The sequence below is a fragment of the Antedon mediterranea genome, chromosome 8, assembly GCF_964355755.1.
Source record: "Antedon mediterranea chromosome 8, ecAntMedi1.1, whole genome shotgun sequence".
Classification (NCBI taxonomy): domain Eukaryota; kingdom Metazoa; phylum Echinodermata; class Crinoidea; order Comatulida; family Antedonidae; genus Antedon; species Antedon mediterranea.
Window position 1 is genome coordinate 18,650,537 of NC_092677.1, and position 26,493 is coordinate 18,677,029.

The window sequence follows — 26,493 nt, forward strand, 5'->3', positions numbered from 1 at the left end:
TTATATTACTCTTTTACTTTGTATATTATTGATATATTGACAATCAATTGAGCTATCTTACTATCCTAACGAACATTTCTTATAAATGAAGGCCTATATTAAATCTTATTACATGTCAACTTGATACATTGCATTGTTTGATTTCACTACATTTATGTTGAGTTAGTTTAGTAAATCGGATAAACATATCAGACATAGAGATCCCTAATAGTCAGTTTGAACCAGATAAAGTTGATTAATAAAGGTAAAACTTCTTTCAAAGTGTGTCCATAATAATACAAAATTGAGAGGCCCTTTGAAAAATAGTTCAAATGGTTGAACATATTGTCCGTATTGAATTGCGTGACTTCTTTGTACTAATATTTCTATAACTTTATCGTCTATGTTTACAGTATATTGTGGTAAAAACCCATTGGGCATATTCCTGTCAACTGTTTGTAATCAATAGAAACAAATTGTTGTAATAGTTCGTGGAACTTTACATATTCTTAAATGTTTATGGGCATTGTGTACATTACACGTTAATTTTTATTCTCAGCTGGGTCTCTACATAGGCCTACGACTGTCTCAGTATCATAGGACTTTTTGGTAATACAACATCTCCTACATAGAACATGTAGCCCTATCGTGTAGGTTAGGTAAAGGGTATGTTCATAATATGTGATTGTGTATTACAGATCGTCATGATACCGGAGTAATATAACTACAGAAACAACAATCCAGTGATGATTAACGTGTAAGCAACACCTAACTTTTCTGAAAGCAATAAGGAATAATTTGAAGATTTTTATTTGTGTGGACAATTCACAATGTTAGCTTTAGTTAATAATTATTCCATCTTGCTTCTTGTTTGACTAGTAATCCGAGTGCCTTGATTTACTTTTATTATTGGAAATCACACCCAAACGAATCCATAAAAAAAGTTTTAAGATAATCCACTCTCGATGGGTTTTAAAGGTAAGCATATTGCACATTAACTGGATTTCTTTTTTAATATGATATACATAATTATAAGTATATGCCTATATTTCATTAATATAGGTATGATTACGTAAGTAGTATATGGAGTACTTCAGGCCGTAATGTACCCCCAGGGAATATTTCATATTTCTATTGTTTAATTTCCAGGTATTGTAATAATAATTAGTGAAAGGTCACTCTTTGTACCAGACCCGAATGGAAGGTCATACCCCCAGGGCAGGAGTACTTCAGACCCGAATGGAATGTCATATCCCCAGGGCATATTTCATATTTCTATTGTTTAATTTCCAGGTATTGTAATAATAATTAGTGAAAGGTCACTCTTTGTACCAGACCCGAAAGGAATGTCATATCCCTAGGGTATATATTATATTTTCTATTGTTTAATTTCCTGTTATTGTAATATTAATTAGCGAAAGGTCATTCTTTGTTAGAGAAGGGGGTTTGTTATTTTGGCGGGGTTTCCGTTTTGTCCTGTGTTATATTCGTAATTAGTAAAGAATTTGTATTTTAAAAAATTAGTGAAAGGTCATTCTTTGTAAGGGGAGGAGTTTTGTTATTTTTTTGCGGGGTTTTTGTTTTGTTTTGGGCCTGTGTTATATTCGTAATTAGTAAAGAATTTGTATTTAAAAAAAAAAAAAAAAATTAGTGAAAGGTCATTCTTTGTTAGAGAAAGGGGTTTTTGATTAAAAGCTGTTGTAGTTTTATTTCAAATTTTGTTTATAATTTAGTGTTTCAGTGTTACTTGAATAGGTATTGTTAATTAATTTCCAATCGTGTATATATTGTTTGACCACTACAAGGCCTTGAATAATCCTTAACAACTCTCCCAACTGTTATTAATTAATCCGTTTACCGACCCCCGTATTTACGGTTGAAGGCTAGCTCTAATGGTCACTGTTATGGACGGAGTTTCCTAATTATTAAAGATTGTCTGACCAGTCATAATAGTGTAAAGTTCATTGGAAGGTTTAAAAATAATGTAATTTGTTTTTAATTAGTGAAGGTAATTCTTTGTTTGGGGAGTACTATTGTTATTATTTTGACGATTTATCCATTACAATGATCACCTTTGTTTAGTATTAATTAATCCGTCTCAGTGTTTTCGGGTGAAGGCTAAATCTATTGGTCACTATTGTGGGCGGAGCTTCCTAATTATTAAAGAACGTCTGACCAGGGAAGAGACCAAGCGTAATCGTCTCGAGAAGGTTTATTACTGTTATTAATTAAGCTATTGGTCAATATTGTGGGCGGGGCTTCCTAATTACTAAAGAATGTCTGACCAATCGTAATCGTCGCGGGAAGGTTTTAATAACCGTGTGTTACTTGTTTAGTTCATCATTCATTTACTAATTCTTCAAAGTTTCGGTACCGATTTTTTTCTTCAAAGTTTTGCAATGTCTCAATTCGCTTCTTCCTCAACTGATTCTAACGATAGTTTATTTATCGAGTGTCAAAGAGCTGTTGACGCTATAGTTAATCTGTCGCGTGCTAATAATGTGCCTGACAATGATATCCCAGATGTGGGTTTACTAGAGGATTTTGTGTTTGGAGACCAGGACTTTGATTTACCGGTCAGTCAAAGTATTTCTGAAACCGGTAGTCTTTCTCTAGGGGATATATGTGATAACGCCATACAGGTTGTTAAAGATCTATCGGAAAGTTTAATAATTGATCACGTAGAAGTAAGTGTTTTTGTTTAATATATTTTTATCGTAATAATTTTTTCATTACCGTATATAACTCGTAGAGTAGCTTGTGTAAACGAATGTGCTTCTGCGTTTACAGTACCATCGCGTTTCCTTTCTAATTTTTTAATTTTTTTTTTCTTTAGTATGGTATTGGTGCACACACCAAATGTTTGAAAATGAGGGAATGTGGCGAGGATAGTGATTCTCAGGAGTCTTCGGTTATTGATGAGGTAACTATCATTTTATTTTCTTTGCTATTGTTGATGCTGTATTACATCGTTTATTTCTATTTCTTTACCGTTATACTTTTTTATTTCAGCCTGTACCGGTACAATACGGGAAAGGAGCCAACAGGAAAAGACCAAGGATAGCCGAAGAAGAAGAAGTTGACGATAATGACAGCGATGAATTGAACCTTGACGAGGTAGATTTGAGTCATTTTTGTAGTATTAACCGCTTAGCTGATAGGTTTAACCAGCGTTTTAACGCCACGATTAGCGATTTTTCGGTTAAATTTTTTAATGTAGACCATTTAAGTTTAGAGGTGTTCCTTCCCACTCTATATAGAATTTTCGAACATGTCGTCGATAATCTTTGCATTAACGTGCATGTCGACGATATGCTTCGGATAGTTATTCAAGCTGAGGGGTTGGATACACCTATCTCTATTCCTTTTGGTCGGAGGGCCCATCTGACAGCTGATGTTATTTTTGCAGCCATCATGAAGGTCCTTCAGTCCAAAACGGATATTTTAATTAACAACAAATTTAAGTTTAACGTTCTCCATATGAGAATGCCTAGGGGTGGGGGTTATAGAAGAAACGGTATCGACAAAATGATTAATGCTAAAAGCATAATTAAGATTAAGAATGATGGTAACGAAACTATCTGCTGCGCACGCGCAATTGTCACGGGTATTTCTATGCTCGAAGATAAAATTAATAACGTTACTAGGTGGAATAATGTTAGGAAGAGCTATGACCAGCAAAAGACAGCCGCCCTTCATTTACTTAGAGATTCGGGGGTTAGGGAGCAAGCTTGCGGCATCGAGGAATTAAAAAAGATGCAATCCAAATTACCTAATTATCAAATTATTGTCCTTTCTAAAGACAATTTAAATTCTGTAATTTTTAGCGGCGATTATTGTAAGAAGCAGATTTATCTTTACCATCATTCTAATCATTACGATCTTATAACGACTATGACAGGTTTTTTAAAAGTTGTTTATTTTTGTGATAGATGTTTTACAGGGTATAAGCACCAATATTCTCACAAGTGTCAATACACGTGTGTACTCTGTAAGCATCATGAATGTGACCCTTCTATTAACGTATCTGTAAATAATACTGTAGAGTGTAAAGAGTGCAATAGATTTTTTAAAAACCAGCAATGTTTCACCAATCATAAAAAATCTCCTGATTCTAAAAAAGTTTCAGTATGTGACAAAATTAAAAATTGTACAACTTGTGATAGGATCATTCAAAAAGATCACAACTGTCAAAACCGTTTTTGTAGAATTTGTCGGACTTTCGTTTCATACGATCATCAATGCTACATGGAACCGGTTGTAGCCCCTAAACATACTGAAAAAAAGTTTAAGAATCAGGAGGACCAAAAAAGGGCTGTCACTAAATATTTCTTTTTTGATTTTGAATGCACGCAAGAAACTGGCGAACACAAACCAAATTTATGCGTTCTTCAAAAAACTTGTCTTAATTGTATCGATGGTGCTAATGACTCTGCCGAGTGTGACGTGTGTGGGGAGAAATCAATGACTTTTCACGGGGAGACTGCATGCGTAGATTTCTGCAATTACATTTTTAACGAATACAAATATAATCATAACATTACGTGTATCGCTCACAACCTCCAGGGCTACGATAGTTACTTCGTGCTCGAGTACCTATACAAAAACTGTATTGTACCAGATATTATTGCACGCGGTGGTAAACCTATTTCAATTAAGGTTAAAGAAACGAGTATCCGATTCATTGATTCCCTTTCATTTCTACCCATGTCTCTATCCAAATTACCCAAAACTTTTGGCATCTCCGAGCTAAAAAAAGGTTACTTTCCTCATTATTTCAATACTTTAGAAAATAAAAATTACGTAGGTCCTTATCCCGATTCTTCCACCTATTCCCCCGATAAAATGACTACTTCAGGCCGAGATTCATTCTTTAAATGGTATAATCAGAAAATTGTAACTAATCAAATTTTCAATCTCCAAAAAGAACTCGTCGAGTATTGCATCAGCGATGTGGATATTCTCAGAAAGTGTTGTCTTACTTTTAGGCATCTTTTTTTGAAAGTAACTACATCGCCGAAAAACCCTCTACTCGGAGGCGTTGACCCCTTTTCAAATAATTTAATGACAATTGCCTCGGCGTGTAATCACGTCTTTTCTAGAAATTTTTTAAAACCATCCACCATCGCTTTATTTCCTCCATCAGGGTATCTAACAACCGTTAACCATTCTCACTCTAGCATGGAATGGTTGTGCTACGAGTCGCATAAAAGGGGGGTCTTTATCCATCATGCGAGAAATGGAGGGGAAAAAATGTTTGGGCCTTACTTTGTCGACGGCGCATGTTTAGAAAACAAAATTATTTTTGAATTTATGGGTTGTTTGTTCCACGGGTGCCAAGATTGTTATAGATCCGATTCCATTAACCCCTTCACTAACGAAACCATGTTGGAATGCTTTGTCAAGACAAGCAAGAAAACACGGTTTCTGAAGGAGCAATTTCCAGATTTTGATTACGTCGAAATTTGGGGACACGAATGGAAACGGATCAAACAATCGCTGGCCCCTAACATTAAATCTATCGTCTCCAAAGTTCCTTTCATTAGGAAAACTTTGAATCCAAGAGACGCGTTTTTCGGTGGGAGGACTAATGCCAGTTGTTTGTTCTATAAGGTAAAACCGGGTGAAGAAATTAATTACATCGATTATACTTCCTTGTACCCTTATGTAAATAAATACGGTACCTACCCCGTAGGACATCCTGAAATCGATGATCGCAAAGACATGTCCACAGATATCAACGAATATTTCGGTTTGATAAAGTGTACTATCGAAGCGCCTAAAAATTTATTCCATCCAGTCTTACCTTATAGATCAAACGGTAAATTAATGTTTGCTCTCTGTAGAACATGCGTCGATTCTCAACAACAAACCGCTTGCAATCATTCTGGTACAGATAGAGAATTTACAGGTTCTTGGGCAACGATCGAGGTCGCTAAAGCCGTGGAGGTTGGGTACGAGATACGTAAAGTTCACGTAGTATGGCACTTTAAAAATAAAAGCGCGTACTCTGCAGATTCTCCCTCGTCCGGTCTATTTGCCTCTTACATTAACACATTTTTAAAATTGAAACAAGAAGCTTCGGGTTGGCCTGAATGGTGTAAAACGCCCGAAGATAAACAAAAATATATTTCGGACTATCGAACCGTAGAAGGTATCGACTTGAATCATGACGACATTGCGTACAATCCTGGGCTTCGATCTCTGGCCAAATTAATGCTAAATAGTTTTTGGGGTAAATTTGGTCAGCGTGAAAATCTCACGAGAATTAAATATACGCAAGATCCTAACGAGGTTTACGATATTTTATCGAACCCACGGGTAGTCGTTCATGATCTAAATTTTGTTAATGATGATTTGGCTGAAATAAAATACGAAGACGAGGAACAATTTGTTGAAGTTAACCGAAAGGTTAACGTTGTCATTGCCGCATTTACCACTGCGCTAGCGCGTTTAAAATTATACGAGCTGTTGGAGAAATTACAGGAACGTGTCCTGTATTACGATACCGACAGCGTAATCTACGTGTCAAAACCCGGGGTTTGGGACCCTCCCCTGGGCGACTACTTGGGTCAGTTAACGACCGAGGTCGACCCTAAAGACGGTAAGTACATCGAGTCCTTTGTTTCTGGGGGGGCTAAGAACTACGCCTATAAATTGGATACAGGGAAGACCGTTTGTAAAGTTAAAGGTTTTACCCTTAATTTTACAAACGCTCAGAAAATTAACTTTGACACCGTCTCCAATATGGTAAGAGGTATTGGTCCTAATACAATTAAGACAGTTGAGAAGAATCGCATAACGCGCAAGCCAAAAACACGTAAGATAGTCAACGAAACATCGACTAAAGACTATCGAATCGTGTACGATAAAAGAATTATTATCGAAAATTATCGTACAGTTCCTTACGGTTATGTTTGGTAAATCACTGCAATAAATTTCATCTCTTTTTCTTTTAAAATATAACTTCCTTTTTTTTTTTATATATATAAATAATTAATTGTTACTTTTTATGTAATTTCATGCACTCAATTTCCTTTATAAATTCGTTTCCTTTTTTGTAGCTTAAGCAAAATATATTTGTAGTTTTAATGTAAATATTTTTATACATGTTTTTAATCAAATTTTCTTTTAATTTTGTTTATAAAGTCGGTACCGTTTCTCTGTTAGTAGATTAAGTAAATATATTTTGTAATTTTAATTTAAATATTTTTTACATTTGAATTCTTATGTCGTTACCGTTTCCTTTTTTTTTGTAGTTTAAGCAAATTATATTTTAAGTTTTAATGTAAATATTTTTTATACATTTTCAATTTTGTTTATAAAGTTTTTAAAGTCGATACCGTTTCTATTTTTGTAGATAAAGTAAATATATTTTGTAATTTTAATTTAAATATTTTTTCCTTTTGAATTCTTATATCGTTACCGTTTCAAATTTATTTTTGTAAATAATTATTTTCTTTATCATAATTTTGTTTTACGAGAAATAAATGTATACACCGTACTTGTTTATAATATTATATACTTGTCTGTTTCTTAACGTAGACGACGACGATGACGACGACAACAACAACAACAAAAGACATGCGTAGTGTTGACTGTATTTTTATTTTATCCTATCCAATATAAATATTGTAATCTCTCCTCTTCCTTGTTTAAATATTTTATTTATCCAATGTCACCAAACAGTTTGTTCCAGCAAGGCTATACAAAAGCCTACTAGTCAGTCGATCAAGTACCATGCTCTGTTAATTCCTAGCTTCTTACTACACAGAACAAGTTCCTATAAATAATAATAATAATAATAATAAATAAAAGATAATATAAAAAAAACTTAATTACTAAAATGAGAATAAAAAGAAATTTACTTACCAAATCACTGTCGTTACAAAGTTCCAATAAAGAAAACTTTTCCTTCACAAATTCGCAGGATATGCGTTTAACGATTTCTAATTCTAAATCAGTATCACACTGTATCGCAACACGTGCGCACACTGAAATTCCTGTCACGAGTCTACCGACGTGTATATTTTGGTCTATCATCATTTCTTTCAACACACTATCCAACGTCTCCGTAGTAATGTCTTTACACAATGCAATCAAACCATACTTTTTCTCCACCTCGTTACAAAGGCGAATAGTACTATAAAGGATTGGGGAGTCCCACACAACTACCCCCGTTAATTTATATTCAATGTACGATAAAGTCAGTTTTTCCAAATCTGCCATTTCTCTCTCTACTAGTATACAGACGCTAATGACGTTGGAATTGATTTTTTAGGTTTTGATATACAATCATTTGTTAACGTAATTATCATTATTAAGCTCCTATTGGTTTATAATATCGGCCCTCTCTCTCTCTTTCATTAGTTGACAGTTTTTAAAATAGAGTGATGTGGATAAGGAACCCCCCTCGTTATAAAATACCGATATACAAAAGCTATGACTCATTGAAACTGAAGATGACGTGTGTACTGGTAACCCCCTTCACCGCCGTAATTAGCGGACCGACCTCATCGGGAAAATCATATTTCGTGAAGCAGTTATTGGAAAGTAATTATTTCGACAAGCCGTTCGATGACATCACGTGGTGTTATGGGGAATATCAGCCCCTTTTCACCAAACTGAGCGGGTCTATTAACAACATTCAATTTATAGAGGGGATACCTATGGATTCGATAGAAACGATGGAACCGTCAAAAAACCATTTAGTAATCATCGATGATTTAATGACCGAGTGTAGCCGCGATAAAAGAGTAGTAAACATGTTTACAAAGGGATCGCATCATAGAAACATTTCGGTTATATTCATTATGCAAAACTTTTTTTACGGTTCTAAAGAAATCCGCACCATTACTTTAAACGCTCACTACATAATACTATTTAAAAACCCTCGGGATAAATCACAAATAGCTAATCTATCTAAACAAATGTACCCCGGTAAAGGACGTTTTTTACAGGAGGCTTTTGAAGACGCTACCCGCGTACCGTACGGTTTTCTTTTAATCGATCTAAAAGCAAATACCCCTGAGGAAATGAGGGTTAGAAGTAACATATTTTCAAAAACCAATCACTTTGTTTACGTGCCTAGAATATAAAACGCAGCCTGTACCGTTCTATTTATTCATTTACCTATTTACCAACATCATGTCGAAACGTATCAAAAAGAACGCTGAAACTATTCGTTTCCTAGCCCACTGTTCACCGCGTCAAAGAAAAATTATCTTGGAAAACGCGGACGATCAACTGGTGACGGCTTTGTGCGAATGCGCAATGAATGTTTTAAAAGGTCGAGTGCAAGTATCCAACGCTCACAAGAAGAAGTTGGTTCGGTACAAGAAACACATGCGTGATATTACCAATAAAAGCATTTCGCCTCTCAAGAGAAAACGTTTACTTATTCAAAAGGGCGGCTTCCTCGGTCTTATATTACAACCGATTCTACAAACATTGGGTAGTTTACTTTTGAAATAATGCAGCACACCAAGAAAATGGTATTGATACCACAAGAACTGGCAAATACGGCTCTGTACAGTAAACGTTACGAGAAAAATCACGAGACAATCACTTCTGGTTTAGATAATTCTATGAAGGGTATACTCGAAAGGGATGACTTGCACGATTACGATAAAATTACCATGTACAGTCAAGTACTTCAACGATATTTAAATAAAGAGAAACCCGTAAATAACCCTTCACCTATGAGCTTGAACGTACAACAAACGGGGAACGTTGAAATAAACGAAAATGGCGCAGAATCTAAAGAAGATTATACGGACTCTATATCTAAAGAAATACTACAAAGTATGCCCTCATCGTTGAAATCCAAAACAAAAACATTTCTGGACCGACTAGACCGTTACCGGAAGATGGGAGTAATTGATTGGTCAAGATACGGTGAACTACTAATCGAAGGACAAATGGTAAAGGGGAGTAATTTACTAGATTTGACTAAAGATATAATACAAGAAAAGAAAGGATTTGAACCTATAGGCTGGAGGGATTTTATAATGGTATTGGCGAAATTGAACACCCCAGAAATTTTGATTGGAAATCCGACGAGACGTCGTACCTTACAAAGAATTAAATCGAGCGGTATACCTCCTCACGCACTACCTAAACGAAAGAATGAGGAGGATTATGCCCTCGATGACGATGATGATGAGGATGAAAAACTTACCTTTCGAGCGCCTGCCAAGAGGCGTTCAACTAGACAACCTAAACCTAAATGGTTAAATTTTTAAAAAACATTAATCTTTATGTACTATAATGAGGAAAGGAATTGAATAAAAAAGAAATAAATAAAATAAACTCGAATTTGTTGTTGTAGTCGCTCGATAAATAAAACGTCCAAAACATATCCATTTTAAAAAACAATTTTTATTTACTACGCATTCAATAACATTTTGACAAATTGTACTTTAATATATTCACTATCGTATACGGGTAAGTTAACATCGTATCGACGTTTTACAAAATCATTGACGAACCAATCATTGGATGGTTTATCTTTACCAAACATATTTACTATCGTGGACGTATCCACTCTTCTACATTTATGAAGAATATAAAAAATACAATACTGTCCGCATACCGTAGACAAGGGCGCTTGTAACGCTTTATCGTTAAATGTCCAACTTTCTACAGAGTTATCGAGAAAATTAACAAAATGATTACTATAGTAATTTGGGGGGTTCCCAAAAGAATCGAAAAATTCACCTTTGTTTAAGTTGTTAAAAAAGAAAGCTACCCAATGCGAACCGTTTTGATTGCTAGGCTCAACGTTTGCTATGTAAGCTCTAGGATATCCCGTATGCCCTAAAGGTAACAAGTCAGACGGGTACACCCCTCGAAAGTATCCACTAGCCAACGGATCTGATTTAATTAACCTCAATAGTTGTATCGTGTTCATAATTAAAAATCTATAATTACGTTACGAGACTTGTCAATTTCTATGATTGAATCAAATTCTGAATAAACTAAAATGTTGATGGTCTCGGTCAAAGCCGTAGAAAACTGAATTTCTAAACGTATATTTCCTTGCCGAATTAGATTAAAATGTCCGGCATTTGCCAAATCGGGAGTCAGGTCAAAAGCAAACAACGAATAGCCTTTAGGATAATCGTCTCTAGAAATCTGATTTCCGGTATCCTGGAACAACGTGTTAGAACCCGAAAATAGACTCTGATACGCCAGCATGTAGTTGCCTCCGTCTTCGAACTTTGGTTTTAACGGTTTCCACGGTACTTGCTCACCGTCAATATATAGAGCCAGGAAATTGGTGTTGAAATGTTGAAAATTGTAGGGGTTCTTCTCGTAGCTACCGTTGAATGCTTCGGTGGTCACCAGTCCTACAACCAGACGTTTCGGTAGATTACCGTTGTACAGCGATTCCCTCGTAAACGATAGATTCCCGCGCGGTATAGTTAATGTCTTGACCTCAACGCGACGCAGCGGGTATTTGACCGGACCGCGTTCCAGAGCTTTTGCGTGGGCTAGCGCGATAGACGGGTTCAGGCGGACCTTGCGAACAAACAAGGACGCGTCTTCCAGGCGGATCTTAAAACCGGCCGCGGCATCTGAAGACATGAGACTAAATGCGTTTTTACTTCGATGCAGTTTAATTTTGACATCTACACCGTTGAGCATCATTCGATCTTGGAAAAATATATCGCAATGAATAGGTCCAATCAAGTCGACAAAACGACTACCGCCAATGTATTGAGCCCGTTTTTTAAGACCTTTATTCACCGCATTTTCGGCTAGCGTAGGGTCAGCTACATCCATTTTACCGGCCGTGTCTTTATGAAACAACCCACCCGTGAGGTGTGTATTCTTGGCATCGGATCCATAAGTCAGTAATGTTTCAATTAATGCCCTATACGAATAAGTATTTGTCGAAGGGGTAATCAATCTCTCGTTCAAAGAAACGTCAACTTCGCTAAACAATGATTGCAAAAGTAAATTGGCAGGGCCTACCGGATCGGCGGGCTGGAGATCGGTTCCGCCTTGTTTAGTAATTTTTAGTTTAACATTAAGCATCGTCTGCGACAAATCCATGTATTCCTCGCTGGACCCTTGTATGTTGAATTGCAAGGGGCCCACGTCGGTGATGCTGTTGAAAGGGTGATATTGCACCCATTGTCCTTTGGTTATACTAGTCTGTGTCGGCGGTACAGAAAACAAGTCCAATTCCGATTTTAAACACTCGCACGAGTGATTGTGTACAAAAGCCATTTTTTAGATATCGAATATATCGGAGGATCTTCTTACTCTCTTTGCGTTCGATCGACTGATGCCTTTACGCTTACGTTTTCTCTTTTTATTCACCCTACCGTTACCATTTTGGGAAACGATACGTTGACCCGCCTGAGTAAATCTGCGTTTTGCAGCTTGTTTAACGTTTTTACCGCTCAGAACATCTCCCACTAATTCGCCACCCGTGCGCAATGCTTGTTTTCCGAGAGCCTTTGCACCTTTCTTTAGCAGCGGTACAGCCTGTTTAAAGAGACCGGACAAGATACCTCCCAACCCGAACCCTCTTTGATTGTACGACCCTTGGAACACCGGTATGTCGATACCTCCAGCCTGTCTGACGTAGTAATCTTCGTAATCATCTGCCCCCATCTTTATTTATTTGTTGTTGTTTTTTTTAAACGAGGTACGACGATCTGGCCTGTCTGAAATGTAGTTTAGCGAGAACCCTTCCTCGTTGAAATGATACCTTTTCTCCCGTGTCGTTTCTTATATCTATAAGGATGGTATCGATATCTTTTTTCACCACCCTTTTGTATTGAGGACTAGCAAACGTATGTCCGACATTTTTCTTCATGTTTGATTCTCTGGTTTGTAGCGCTTTCAAAATAGGGACGCTCGCGTCTCCAACTCGTTGAGATTCGATTATATCGGTGTACAAAAACAACGTCGGCACTCTGTGATGAATGTACGCGGGTCTAGAACCGTGTGTAATAGATCCTCGGGGAATCGATGATTCGTCCATACCGAGTAATATGGGTAATCCATTTAATAGCGTAACTGATGCTTCTTTGGCGGTTTCCACGTTAATCACTTCTTTAATTGAGCTGAACCGAAATCTCACTTTGGACTGTAACGACTTTGAAACCAAAACCTCGTTAAGAGCATCAATCACTTTACCTCCGGTTGAATAAAACCCTGGGGCTATAGCTATTTCGATCGACGAGTCTTCTTCTTCTAATTCGTTATCTCTTATATTCACCAGCAATTTATTGTTGGTATCGTCGACGTTATACCACGTGTGGGGATAATAAATTTCACTTAAACCAACCTCCCATTCACCGTACAAATGAATAGGCTCCGCCAGCTTGGTCGTGTATCTCGTAAGAGTATTTTCGGGAAAACAGTTCATGGAACTGTTGCTAGGTAAGAGGACGTAAAACTGAGCCGTCATGATGTTTACCGGGCAATATTCTGAACCCAACTGTTGAACTTGGCCGGATAACCTAACCACTTAACGAAATATTCCGTTTTCCCTCCTCGTTTTCTTTTCTTTATTACTTCTTCCACGCGATACGTATCCTTGTCGCTTTTGGATACTTTTTGCAATTCCTTTTCGTAAAAAGTACCTTCTATGATTTCGCCGTCCCAATCCTCCAGTTTATATGTGGGAACGGTCGAACCGGTACGCTTACGTATCCTAAATATCTCCTCCGTCCAGTTTGCCAGGTAACCTTTCTCGAAAGGCATTTTGTATCTACTTATTCGTACTTTATTACCCTCTTTGAACTTGGGCCGAACTTGTTTCTTTTGCTTCATTTTATACAGATTTTCCCAAACTTCATGTTCGTTATCTTTTGTAACCTGTGAGGGCGCCATACCGATTGATCTGTGTTTAGAATTATTGTAACTCGATACCAATTTTGGAAGTACGTCTATATATTTTCGCGTAGCTTTTGATGTAAAGTATCTCCACATCCTAGTTTTCAACGATCTATTGAATCTTTCCACGACGCTAGCTTTTGTTTCGTTATTGGTAGTGAAAAAATGTATATTCAACGATTTTAGGAGCGCTTGAACTTTACGATTAGTAAACTCTGTACCTTTATCAGTGTGAATTTTTAATGGCTTTCTTTTTCCAGATAATAGTTTTTTCATAGCAGTAAGCATAGAATCGGTAGATTTATTCTTTATAGGTAAAACCCATGCATATTTACTAAGTACGTCTATACACGTAATAAGAAACGTGTTTTGTTTATTATACTTTTTTAAAGAAGACAAATCAACGAGATCCAATTCCCACTGCTCGTCAATAGCTGTAACAAACACCCTGTTTCTCTGAAAACGTCTTTGAATAGGTTTATGAAGAGTGTACGTATCTTGTTTTTCTAACCAGTCTTGAACGTCAGTCTTTGAAATATTAGAGTCATTTTTCACGTTTGTATAAAGTCGATCGACACCCCCGAAACTACCAGGGTTTTTTGGGTCGTAGTACGTAGAACTTAATAGTCTGTCCATAACTCTCTCACTCGTTGAAATGAAACACTCACACATAAAACATTACTTTTAAAAAAAGAACAACAACATTTTTTTTTTTGTAAATTATCAAACAATATTTTTTATTAACACACCGCACGAATCAAATATAGTACAATTGGAAATATAGTTTACATACATTTGGTTTACTAATACTTTTAAAAATAATTGCAAGTAATTAGAATAATCGTGAAAATAAAAGAATACAAATAAATTGTAAATGACGTCGGTAAACAAATAATTTGATTTATAGTTCATTGTTAAGAAAGTTATTTCAACATTGATGTAGGCCTGCGTCCTCCGTTATCGTTTTCGTCAACACCACCGTCGACGGTAACTGCATTATCAACCTCTTCAATCATCTTTTGTATTTCGCCGTGTTGTTCGATCAACTTGTACCATTGTTTCTTTGGAAGGTTTATACCTTTTTTGCCGGGCTTAAACTCGCCTCCTTCTTCGGCCTGGTAACAACGGCGAATACATACAAACTGCTCTTCTTTCCAGTTACTAACTATCACATGTATTATAGGTGTGTCCGAAAGAGGGATTCTTACTGCCTCCACCAAGTTAATGTCTCTTTGCAAATCGTCTAGGGCTTGAAGAATTAAATCAATATTGGTAAAAAGTTTTTGCCACAACAGAACGGGTAAATTAATACCTACAGGCCCAGGTTTGAAGGCACCATTTTCTTCCGTTTGATAAAATTCTCTGAGGCAAACATAAACAACTTCACCCCAGCGCTGGGCCACTACATGGCGTTTTTCAGACAGAAAAATCCTGTTTGTTGAGGTTATTGTAATCTTTGGTTCAGCACCGGTCATTTCGGCATAATCCTTGGCGCTCATTCCTGAGGCAGAGTGAAATGTTTTTTTACTTGTTGACGGCTTCGTTGCTTTACTCAAATCGTTAGATTGACCGTTGAAAAATTTTCTAGGATCCAATAATTTCGAGGAGTTAGAAGTCATCGTTGGTACTTTAAAACTGCTTAACTCGTCAGATTTAGAGCTTCCCATAACTCTTTTCATAGTCCTACGAGCCTTCTCACCAATTGCTAATTTTGGAGCAGGTACGTTTTTGAAACTCATGTTGAGCGATTGTATGTAGAGTGATGTACAGAGAGAGTAAAACGAATGATGGTTGATAGTTCTGAATGATTTCGTTTGAATCAGCTCCGATATATATACAGTTGAGTACGGAAGTACCTTTTTAAAAGTAATTAGCCTAAAGCGTTGTTAATTGTTTTTCCTATCAATTGTCTCCCTACAACACGTGCGGCTTAAAGCATTGTTAACTGTTTGTTTTCCGGTCAATCGTTTTTCCGTGGCACGTGCGAAACACGTTTTAGATATCCTCACACAATAACTTATACAGGTTCTCTGAATTAGTCAAGGTATTTACGAGAAAGTAAACAAAATGTCTATACCGTGGTAATGAATATTCCTCGTACTTATTCAGCTCGCTGTACACGGTATCGTCTGTAACATACTCTTTATCCAGAACCTCCCGATAAAAATAATCAATCTGTTCTTCTGGAGATTTCATTAAACAGAAGTCATGATCTTTTTGACCAGGCCTATCAAATTCGCAACCATAACAAGCCGCTTTACTTAACATCCAACACATGTTTAACATTTGAGAAACAAACACTTCTCTGGTTAAATATTCCAATTTCAATAAAAATTCTCTCTCCACCTCATCTACGTACGTAAATATACAACTTGTAGCCCGGCTACCCCTCTCATCTCCTTCATCAACACCGGCGGGTACACCCTCATTGGTCCGCATGTACCGATCACCGATATCGTTACCTGTAACAACAGTCTCCTCATCATCGCTAATAATTATAACTGTATCTACACAGCTACCTAACGAAAAATCTATACTTCCAGACATAGCGAAATACTGTAACTCTACGATAAAATAGACGAAACAACTGGAAAGGTCACAAAAAGCAGTCCCTCTTCTTACAATGTCTAAAAAGAAACGGCTCTAAAATATAAAAAACAAAACTATTGTACCAAACAAAAAGAACAATGAACAAAAGAAATTAGGAAATACTAAACAAAGGTGACCTATGCAATGGTCAAACCGCCTAAAAATAACAATAGCAATCCTCAAACAAAGAACTACCTTCACTAATATATTTTAACCCAGGCCAAAACGAAAACCCCGCCAAAATAACAAACCCCCTTCTCTAACAAAGAATGACCTTTCGCTAATTAATATTACAATAACAGGAAATTAAACAATAGAAAATATAATACCCTAGGGATATGATATTCCATTCGGGTCTGGTACAAAGAGTGACCTTTCACTAATTATTATTACAATACCTGGAAATTAAACAATAGAAATATGAAATATTCCCTGGGGGTATGACCTTCTATTCGGGTCTGGAATACTCCTGCCCTGGGGGTATGACCTTTCATTCGGGTCTGTATTCCCTTATATACTACTTACGTATCGTTTTTATATACACATTCCCTTCCCCTAAACACAATTTATTGGTCCGTGTCTGTACCCTCTGACTTGCATAATTCCATTTGAGAAATTGCGTGTCAGACATTTCCTTATTGACAGTGGGCGAGCAATGAACTGTACTATTTGAAGATGGTTTCATAGAAGTCCTAGTTGTCTTTTCAAAGTCAAAATGTGTGAAATATAAGCATTATGTATTGCTGTACATGCATGACAGAAGAAACAAATTAGGTTAGGATAAAAGTACATGCCGGAAGAAATTATTTCAAACAACAAACAAAGTTCATAAGCTTTTTACATGTTATTTCCTGTTCAAACAGCACTACAGATTACTGTCGATATCTGGTATCTTACAAAAATAGAACACATCTTAATTTGGGGTTTGTTTATGATCAATGCGTCTGAGGTATAAAGTCATTAATGATTTTTATTGTGATATTTGGACTTCTGAATAATCTTGTCAATTCACAAAGTGAGTATGTTATCTAATTAGACTCGTATCTTAATTAATCTTAATTATTTTACAATAAATCTGAAAAACATGAGACATTGGGTCAGTAAAGTTCAGATTTGAGGGATCGATAGTATTTATGTTTAGAGAGCTGCTGGTACAGTGCCCCTCTACCTTTAGATCCGCAAGGGAAGTTAAAGAATATAATATGCATTTCCAATGCCTGTCAAATATCAGAAACCTGAACTTTTTCAATATTTTTTTTATTTGAATATGTTGTCTCGTTACCACTTTTTTGGAAGCTGTCTAATGTGTGTAATACATAATACTACTCAATAAGGTGTAGGCCTATGTGGTTGAATTGAAAACGAAACAACAGATGATGGGTGGGAGGCGACTAGTTCGCATTAAATATGATCATGAAGTAATAATAATTACTCCATGATATGATAGGTGGAATCCACTCTTCCCTGATAGGCCGTAGTGTAAACACAGTTTATGATACCAATTTGACATTTTGGTGATCGTAGGATTATTAAAAGAATGATGATGTAATGTACGGGTATGTTGAAAGTTATGCTATAAATAAATGAGTTTATGAGTTGTGATGGGTGGGTAGTGGGTAATGTTTGTGAGGTGTCTGACATGAGGATTTGTTAGAAGGCCATGTCACACATATGCCTGGAAGGGTTTATGATTAGTCTATCAGATGTGATTGGACTAAAATAAAGTAGGAATGAGGCAGAAATTTAGGCAATAATCATACATTGCTGCCTGTCAGGCTTATGTTGTTACAATTTTGTTATAATGTGTATGGGATCGATATATTGTTAGGTTTGCTATTACTCTTTGCGTTACTGTATAAACTATATTTAGTGACTTGGATTTAATTCAGGTTTTAAAAAATATTAATAAAATGAATTAAGCTGAAATTATTGCATAAATAAAAACAAATTAGTTAATTATTTGTAATTTAAATTATAAAGATAATTTAAATAATCCTCAAATTTACCTAAATAAAAGGAAGAATTGACATCTTTAAATATTATTGCGTGGTTTCTTAATTAGTTTAATTAAAAATAAAATAAACATAGACTCGATTTATGTTTGTATTTTTTAATGACTTTAATTTATTATTCTTAGGCCCATGTGATACTGATCTGGTGCTTACAGAGTGGCAACGTAGTATTCTTTACGACACTCCGCCGTCTGAGTCTCCAATATCTGATGATTTTATAATAGATGGCTGGTACAAGCTGAGAAATGAGGGTGATAGAATAGATATCAGAATGCCAACTTCATCACCAGAAAGTTTTAAATGTGGAACTTTATTCCCAGTTTGGATTGATGGTTGGTTAACTGTTTGTTATTATAGAAAATGAGTCCAATATAATATAAATCAATTATCATCATCGTCAATGACTCAAAAGCGTCATTTTTTAGATAAACACTTTAAAAAGTTAGACCAACATACCACATGAAGCGAATGAATACACCCTGATCTATGTAATCAATTACAATTGAAATTACCTCCGAAACAGAAACCTGACACAGAATTAGGTCAAGTAATGATTCAAATTTAAAAACGAATCTAGGCCTATTTTGAGTTGCACATTTGATGAATTTGGAGTATTAAAGCCTAAAACTTATTGTCATTGTAAACTTTAAATAGTAGAAGTGTATGGCACTAGCATAGTTTATTACACCACGCCACGCCTTTAAAAATATATTTCCAAACTGCAGTAATACAGATTTATTTATACAGTTTTATACCACACTAAACACAGGCGGTATAACATAGTATCTAGCCTACATGGCGTAGCTGTTATGGTTCTATGCCTTTAGACAATATGTAGGCCTAGGATAAATGAAACCGTTGAGCAACCACTTGTATTGAATGCAGGCCTACAGTCACGGATTTACAATTTTAAATTATTGTATTATTGCGGGTATGTTTCAGCACCAACAACAACCGACAATACCGCAATCGGAAAAACACCCATTTTTGGGGCAAATAGTTTCACCTAAATTCGTTTTAATCGCCAATAATGTATTATCTAAATAAACTTAATTAGTGTACTTGTTTTCAGTAGGTATTATAAATCAGTACCGAAAGTATGTGACATCCTTTGAGCGATTTACTAAAATTTGCCCAATGATCTATATGTTGTTCATTTGTTTACTGACACTCCTGGAACTTCAATGGGATATTGTACAGGTAAAAATAAAGTTATCAATAGTGTTCTTTCTGTTGCTGAGTCAATATAATTAATAAAAACTATCTACAATTTAGGAAAATAAAAAGTTCTGTAGGCGTAACGCACCCAATTATTATATATTATTATGCATTTATTCATCGGTCCCGATGCTATAAATCCATGGAAACCTACGTATTAAAAAAAAGATTCGAGTCGATATAATAATAACAGCAACTATCTACTTTAGAAAATAAAACGTTTTGTTTGCGTAACACATCCTACAAAATAAAGGCCGAACCTATACGAATTATTTGTTTTCAGATTAAAAAAAATCAAACACTATAAAAACAAATATAAAAAAGAAAAACAATATTGATAATATTAATTATATCTTGATAGAAATGTTTAAAATAATTTTAATTAATTCAATTTCTATTGGGATACTTAATTTTATTTAAAAATTATAATTTTGTTTTTATAAAGCTCAATGAATTTAGGGCTTTTTATTGATATGAATTTATTCAAATAAATATATCTTTATTTATCCTTCTTTGGGCAATACAAAATGGATTACATTACTGTATAAACAAATATTTTGAAGAGAATAAACTGCTTGATATACCAATACTAACAACTTCCATGTAATACAAACTAAAGTGGCTTATCAATCTTAAGCATAGTGAAGATTATACAGTAGGCCTACATGGCAATCCTGAACTGGAGGTATGCGATACAAGACAAAAACAAATAGAATTGATAATTTTTCATTAAAAACTCACAGAAAGTATACGGTTTGCATTCCCTAAGCTAAGATGGAGCTGTATACTGTGTAAGAGTAATTTTGATACATTTTTTTTAAATAATGAGTTGTGAATGTTGGTTGGTAATTAACAAATTAAAATGATTTTTTTTTTTCAGATTCTCTTTTGCCTTGTGAAGGTAACCTGACTGCTTCAGCTATTCAGTTTTTACCTTGTAACGGTGAGTTTCATCATTTTTTTTATAACAGAATATGCTGCAGTTTGCTGCGGTAACAATACAACTGGCCGATGATAATACTGAAAACAGTGAAGATGAAAACAACTTTAATATGATTATTTGTTTAAAATTGTCAACAACAGTATTACATTTACTGTAGTTTACTTTTAAATAAAATGATATGATTTCATAATCCATCAAAACCACACAAAACAACCACTGTTCTAAAATATTACTTGGGTAATTCATTAAAAATATTTTAAGACATCCATACCTGGACATAGGAATAAAAAGATTCGTTGCCCTTCATAATCATTGAACAGCCTATTTTGACTGGAGTTAAATTTGTAACCTTTGTTTGCTACACAAAAATCCATCTCTTCATTGTATGAATTTCTATATTTGTTATATTAGCACTTAATAAATTATTATGTAAAGAAATTCTGCATAAATATGACTAATCAAATAAAAAAAACTGAAAAGCCATGTGACGTTTCTTAGTAACTGTACAGTATGTACTTTATCGACAATGTATTGTTAATCTTCCAAAGGCATTTTGTTTGAAGATAAAGTTCCTTAACAATGATTTCAAGCCACGCAATCAGGTGATAATCAGTCACTTGTCACAAGGGTCCACTAAAGCTTTAACGATATTGGACATTTAAATGTCTGTAAATGAATAAAACAACTTCAAAACAATCGAAATCAAATTGCAATAACAAATGAATCTTTTAATAAAAAAATACATATACATTGTCATGTAATGACAAATCTGTCTGGGAATGTGTAAGTACAATTCAATCCGGTCCGGTCTGTCTTTCTTCCAGCACGCCCTCTCTCTCATTCTTTCTCGCCACTGATATGGCTTGATTATATTAAAAGTACATACATGTTATGATCATAACTGTTATATATCTATCTATATCAATCGTTAAAAAAATAAAAAGAGCATTCACATATACAAAGAATGCATTCCTCTTCAGCTACAAACATTGATTTTGTATGTGAAATTTTATATTTTTAGAACGTTTTTTCACAAAAATTCTAAGAAGTTTAGCATCTATAAATATTGATGTCATAAGTAAGAAAAAAGAGTAGTACTATTTAAACAAATAATGCCTACCAATATGACTAACAATTATGTCTGTATTTCTCAAATTTATAAACAGTTATAATTATATTACCATAGAAGGACCAAACCGTGTTTGGAAGAAAGTCCAAATGCAACAGTCACGTGGGATCCTCCTGTGACAAGTGGCAATGGAACAGTGACTGTGGTGTCATCGTCATACGAGTCAGGTGACATGATACCAATTGGTATTCACATAATCACCTTTACAGCAACTGATTCTTCTGGTAATTTTGACACATGTGACTTTGGTCTTCAGGTTGTAGGTAAAATATTTATCTGTTTTCATGAATAGTATAGTGATTTAAATAATGTACTTGATCATTAATGTATTGATCATTAATGTATTGATCATTAATGTACTTGATCATTAATGTACTTGGTCATTGTTGGTTATAGTCAATTCTTTTTATATTTCTGTTTGACATTTGTGTTTTACCGATGAAACTTCATCTTGCGTTTTTCACACAGGATGAGTCAAAATTTAAATTGTAAGATTGGTTTGGGCCTCATAAATTAGTTTGTAACGATTGCTCTGTAACATAACATCATAACATAAACGAAAATAATTAACTAATGTTAAAAAATGATTGATATTTAGATGATAATTTTAATATATAATTGAACCTTTAATTCCTGTATTTTTTTCTCTATTAATAATAGATAATGAGAATCTTGACTTGGTATGTCCACCTGATATTACAACTACTACATCAGATGGTTTAAATCAAGCAGTCAATGTCACCTGGAGTGATCCAATTGTATTTGACAATGCTGAAGAACATGCAACACCAACGTCCACTTACAATTCTGGAAATAATATATTTGATATTGGCAGCACTGTTGTTATATATGATGCAGTTGATAGTTCAGGCAATGCAGCAACATATAACTTTACTGTTACTGTTAGTGGTAAGCATAATGTTGAATAATCTTATTTTAATAATTAGCATTGTTGCTTGTTAACCATTATGCAATTAAACTAAACATCTACAGCTCATTATGTCGGTCGGTTGGTCGGTCTGTAAACACTAACTAGAGCACGCGACTGCAGCCATGTATATGGCCTTGTTAGAAGATGGCAGACTATCGGACAACCGAGAGTCATGGAACCAATTAGCATACGCAATGTCTACCCAATAGGAGCAGCGTAACATATGTTGTGATAATAGTTCATAACTGTTCACAATTTGATTCAGTATATCCAGTATTAAATAATAATAATACTTATTATCATTTATAGATCTAGAATCTCCAGATATTATCAATTATTGTCCAATGAATATGACTGTTAACACAACAACTGGTGAGGCATTTGCAATCAATGTCTCATGGGCTGAACCAACAGCTACTGATAACTCTGGAGAGACTCCTGCACCAGTAGCAGACTACAATTCTGGTGTTAATATGTTTTCAATTGGCGACAAAACAGATCAGTACAATGTATCAGATTCCTCTGGCAACTACAACAAAAGATGCAGTTTTGTTACCACTGTTGGAGGTAGGTTTTTATCACACTACAGTAGGTAGGCAATTTAAATTTAGCAAATAGTTTGTCCACATAATACAATGTATGTTATATTTTTTACATTTTAGTGAAGAAGGCAAATTATAATTATAATAAATATATCATGTAACTGTATTATAACATGTTTGATCTTCACCTGTGTCTGCACAATTCTTTCTTTGTTCTTTACCATCAGTGCCTTGACTGTATTATCATCTTATAATTCTTTCTTTCTGCCAACATTGATTCTGGTTTCTTTAAATGTTAGCAGTATGACCAATTTATGACCATTTACGGTGCTTCAAAGGTCACGTAAAATAGTACAATTTTCCTTGTTAATTTACAACAAAATCTACTAATCGGAATTGTTGCTAACTGGGCTCATGTTATTTTTGTTTGGATATCTCAAATTGTCATAACTAATTATCATAACATTTTCTACAATTCTTCACTTCTCTTGGAATATAAGCTTTCCAACGCTGCCTTTCACATGCTACCCTATCTACACAGTGTTGTATTAAAACATTATGCCTAGTGTCCTATGTAAATCGTATATTATGCGAGCTGAAACTTCAGGTCAAACTTGAATGTTCAATTTCTTAATCATTTCATGTTTCATATTTTCCGGCGCTTGAGATAAGTTTTGTCTCTAATTAAATTTACCTTATTGCAACATTTGCATCCATGTTTTTGAAATATGTTTCTCTCAACATACTTTTATTGATGTTTATTGTTTACCTTCAGACTATGTCTTATATTTTTATTAATAGATAATGAACGTCCAATGATTGAATGCCCACAAAATATAACTTCAAACAATTATATTGGATTAGACAATGGACTAGTAAGTGTCAGAACGGATGAAGGAAGTCCAAATGCCACTGTAACGTGGAATCCTCCTGTGACAAGTGACAATAGTAATACAAAAGTGACTGTAGTGTCATCACCATATAAATCAGGTGACATGATAACAATCGGTACTCACGCAATCACCTTTACAGCAACTGATTATTCTGGTAACATTGGCACATGTGAATTTAACATCAAGATTGAAGGTATATAAAAGCTTTATTTATGAATCTAGTAAATGTATCATTAACAACCAAATAAAAAACATGATTGATGTAGCCTAATGTGATTAATATTGGAATATAAATACTATTTAAGTGTAATATTTCAAATCAAAAAACAACTAATGAATAACAGTTATCTTTTACTATTTGTTTGCTATATTTGACGTTGCGTTTCCAGAAACAACCTAATTAAAGGCCGCTCAATTAAAAGTTAACCGATAATTATCTCATTCAAATCAGATAATAATCTGACAAAATTTAACAATATTGTTTGTACTGTAGGTATTGATCACCTGTTGAAGAGTTAAAATCTACTTTGTTTAGTTAAAAATATAAATTATTTAGGGTTTATCGTTTTTCTTTAATATATCTTATATATGTAATATGTCATTTAGTTGAACAAACATTTAAACATGCTTGGAAAGTTTTTTTTGCATATTTTTTTTTAGAAGTTTCGTACATCAATGCTATTGTGTTTTTAGATATAAACATATTTTATTGTTCAGTCTATTTGGCAGATTAAAAATTTCCTAATGATATTATTTTTAGGTTATATTTTGAATTTTGCACAGTTCATTTAAAATTCATTAACGTTTAGATCAAGAAGCTCCAGATATTATCAATTGTCCAATGGATATGACTGTTAACACAGCGACTGGTGAGGCATTTGCAATCAATGTCACATGGGTTGAACCTACAGCTACTGATAACTCTGGAGAAATTATTGAGCTAGAATCAAATTACACTTCTGGTAATATTATATTTCCAATTGGTGACACAACAGTCCAGTACAATGTCTCGGATTCATCTGGTATCTTCAATGACAGCTGTGTTTTTGTTATCACTGTTGAAGGTAGAAAATACGTTTTGTTCAACTCTGACGTACGTGCACTGACAATTGAGTAACCTGTACAGTTACGTTAGACAGAGTTGACCAATAAACTTACTCCATGGTGCAAATCTACATAGTAGTAGTAGTAATTATGATTATCATCAGGTAATGTTTAATTTGAAGAGTACAGTGGGTTCTAGTTAACAAAACAGGATTTTGAAACATACATTCTCTATCCTGGAAAATGTTTAAATAATAAATTTCAAATTTCAACAATAACCACTTATTAACCAAGTTCTGAAGTTTCTTCCACCATGTAGTAGGTATTGAGTGTACTCCGAGAATAATTTGTTACTAAATGTTTGTGTTTTTTTTTTTATACTTAGATGTTTTTTGTAACACTGACAATTGTTTAAAACTAGAAAGCCACTCCGAGAGGGCATACCTCCGTCTACTGTAAAATTCTCTTACATAAGATTTCTCCGGTAAAAATATATATATATATATATATATGGGTGCGTGTCTTAATGCTGTTTGTGATTTAGGCTAATTTCATTACAAGCATGTGTATGCGAGTTTGGTGTAATGGTTATGTAACAAGCCTTTCAATTAACAATAGCTTCAGTCGACTAACAATAGAACAGCAACGCGAAAATCAAACGAGTGAATTTGAAAAGAAATAGGTTTTTTAAACTACTCGCATCAAGAAACGTGCACATTAAATCAGATTATGTTTTAAAATTACAAATCACAATTTATACCTCTTGCCTCTTGTTCAAGAATGAAGTTTTTTAGATAAGTAGTTCTCGAGAAAATGCAATTTCAGTTTACTTGTTACTTTAAGACTGCTCGCTGGCTTTTGAAAAATTCTCTCCTATCTTTTAACACTAGCAGGTCTAAAAAAAGTATACTAAAAAGTAGTCCAGAATTGGGACTGTGTTTCCAAATGGTCCCAAAATTTAATGGAATGGTCCTTGACCACATATCTATATGTCTATTCATTTTGGTAAAGATCTTGTAATTACTTTTTGAGTAATCCTGCTAACAAACAAACAAACAAACTAGCCTTCGCGCATAGCGCGATACTTGGCCAAATCAAAATTGGCCTCCTGACATTGACCCAAATTTGCACCAAAAGTGTGTGTCTTATGCTGTGTGATTTAGGCTAATTTTATTACTATCATGTGTATACGAGTTTGGTGTACAGGTTATGTAACCAGCCTTTCAATGAACAATAGCTTCAGTCGGCTAATAATAGAACAGCACGCGGAAAACACACGGGTGAATTTGAAAAGAAATAGGTTTTGTAAACTACTCGCATCAAAAAACCTCTATATTAAATCTAATTCAGTTTAAA

The 26,493-nt window shown here is 34.7% G+C and overlaps 2 protein-coding genes across 2 annotated transcripts; one reads left to right on the forward strand and one right to left on the reverse strand.

Moving 5' to 3' along the window:
* The first annotated feature begins 5,364 nt into the window (after positions 1 to 5,364).
* On the forward strand, positions 5,365 to 6,903 carry LOC140057684 (uncharacterized). The gene has a single exon (XM_072103404.1). It carries the CDS (start codon positions 5,365 to 5,367, stop codon positions 6,901 to 6,903), a length of 1,539 nt encoding a protein of 512 aa, XP_071959505.1.
* A 3,990-nt stretch (positions 6,904 to 10,893) lies between these two features.
* On the reverse strand, positions 10,894 to 12,216 carry LOC140057685 (uncharacterized protein F54H12.2-like). The gene has a single exon (XM_072103405.1). The coding sequence runs from the start codon at positions 12,214 to 12,216 to the stop codon at positions 10,894 to 10,896; it is 1,323 nt and encodes a 440-aa protein (XP_071959506.1).
* Between the last annotated feature and the right edge of the window lie 14,277 nt (positions 12,217 to 26,493).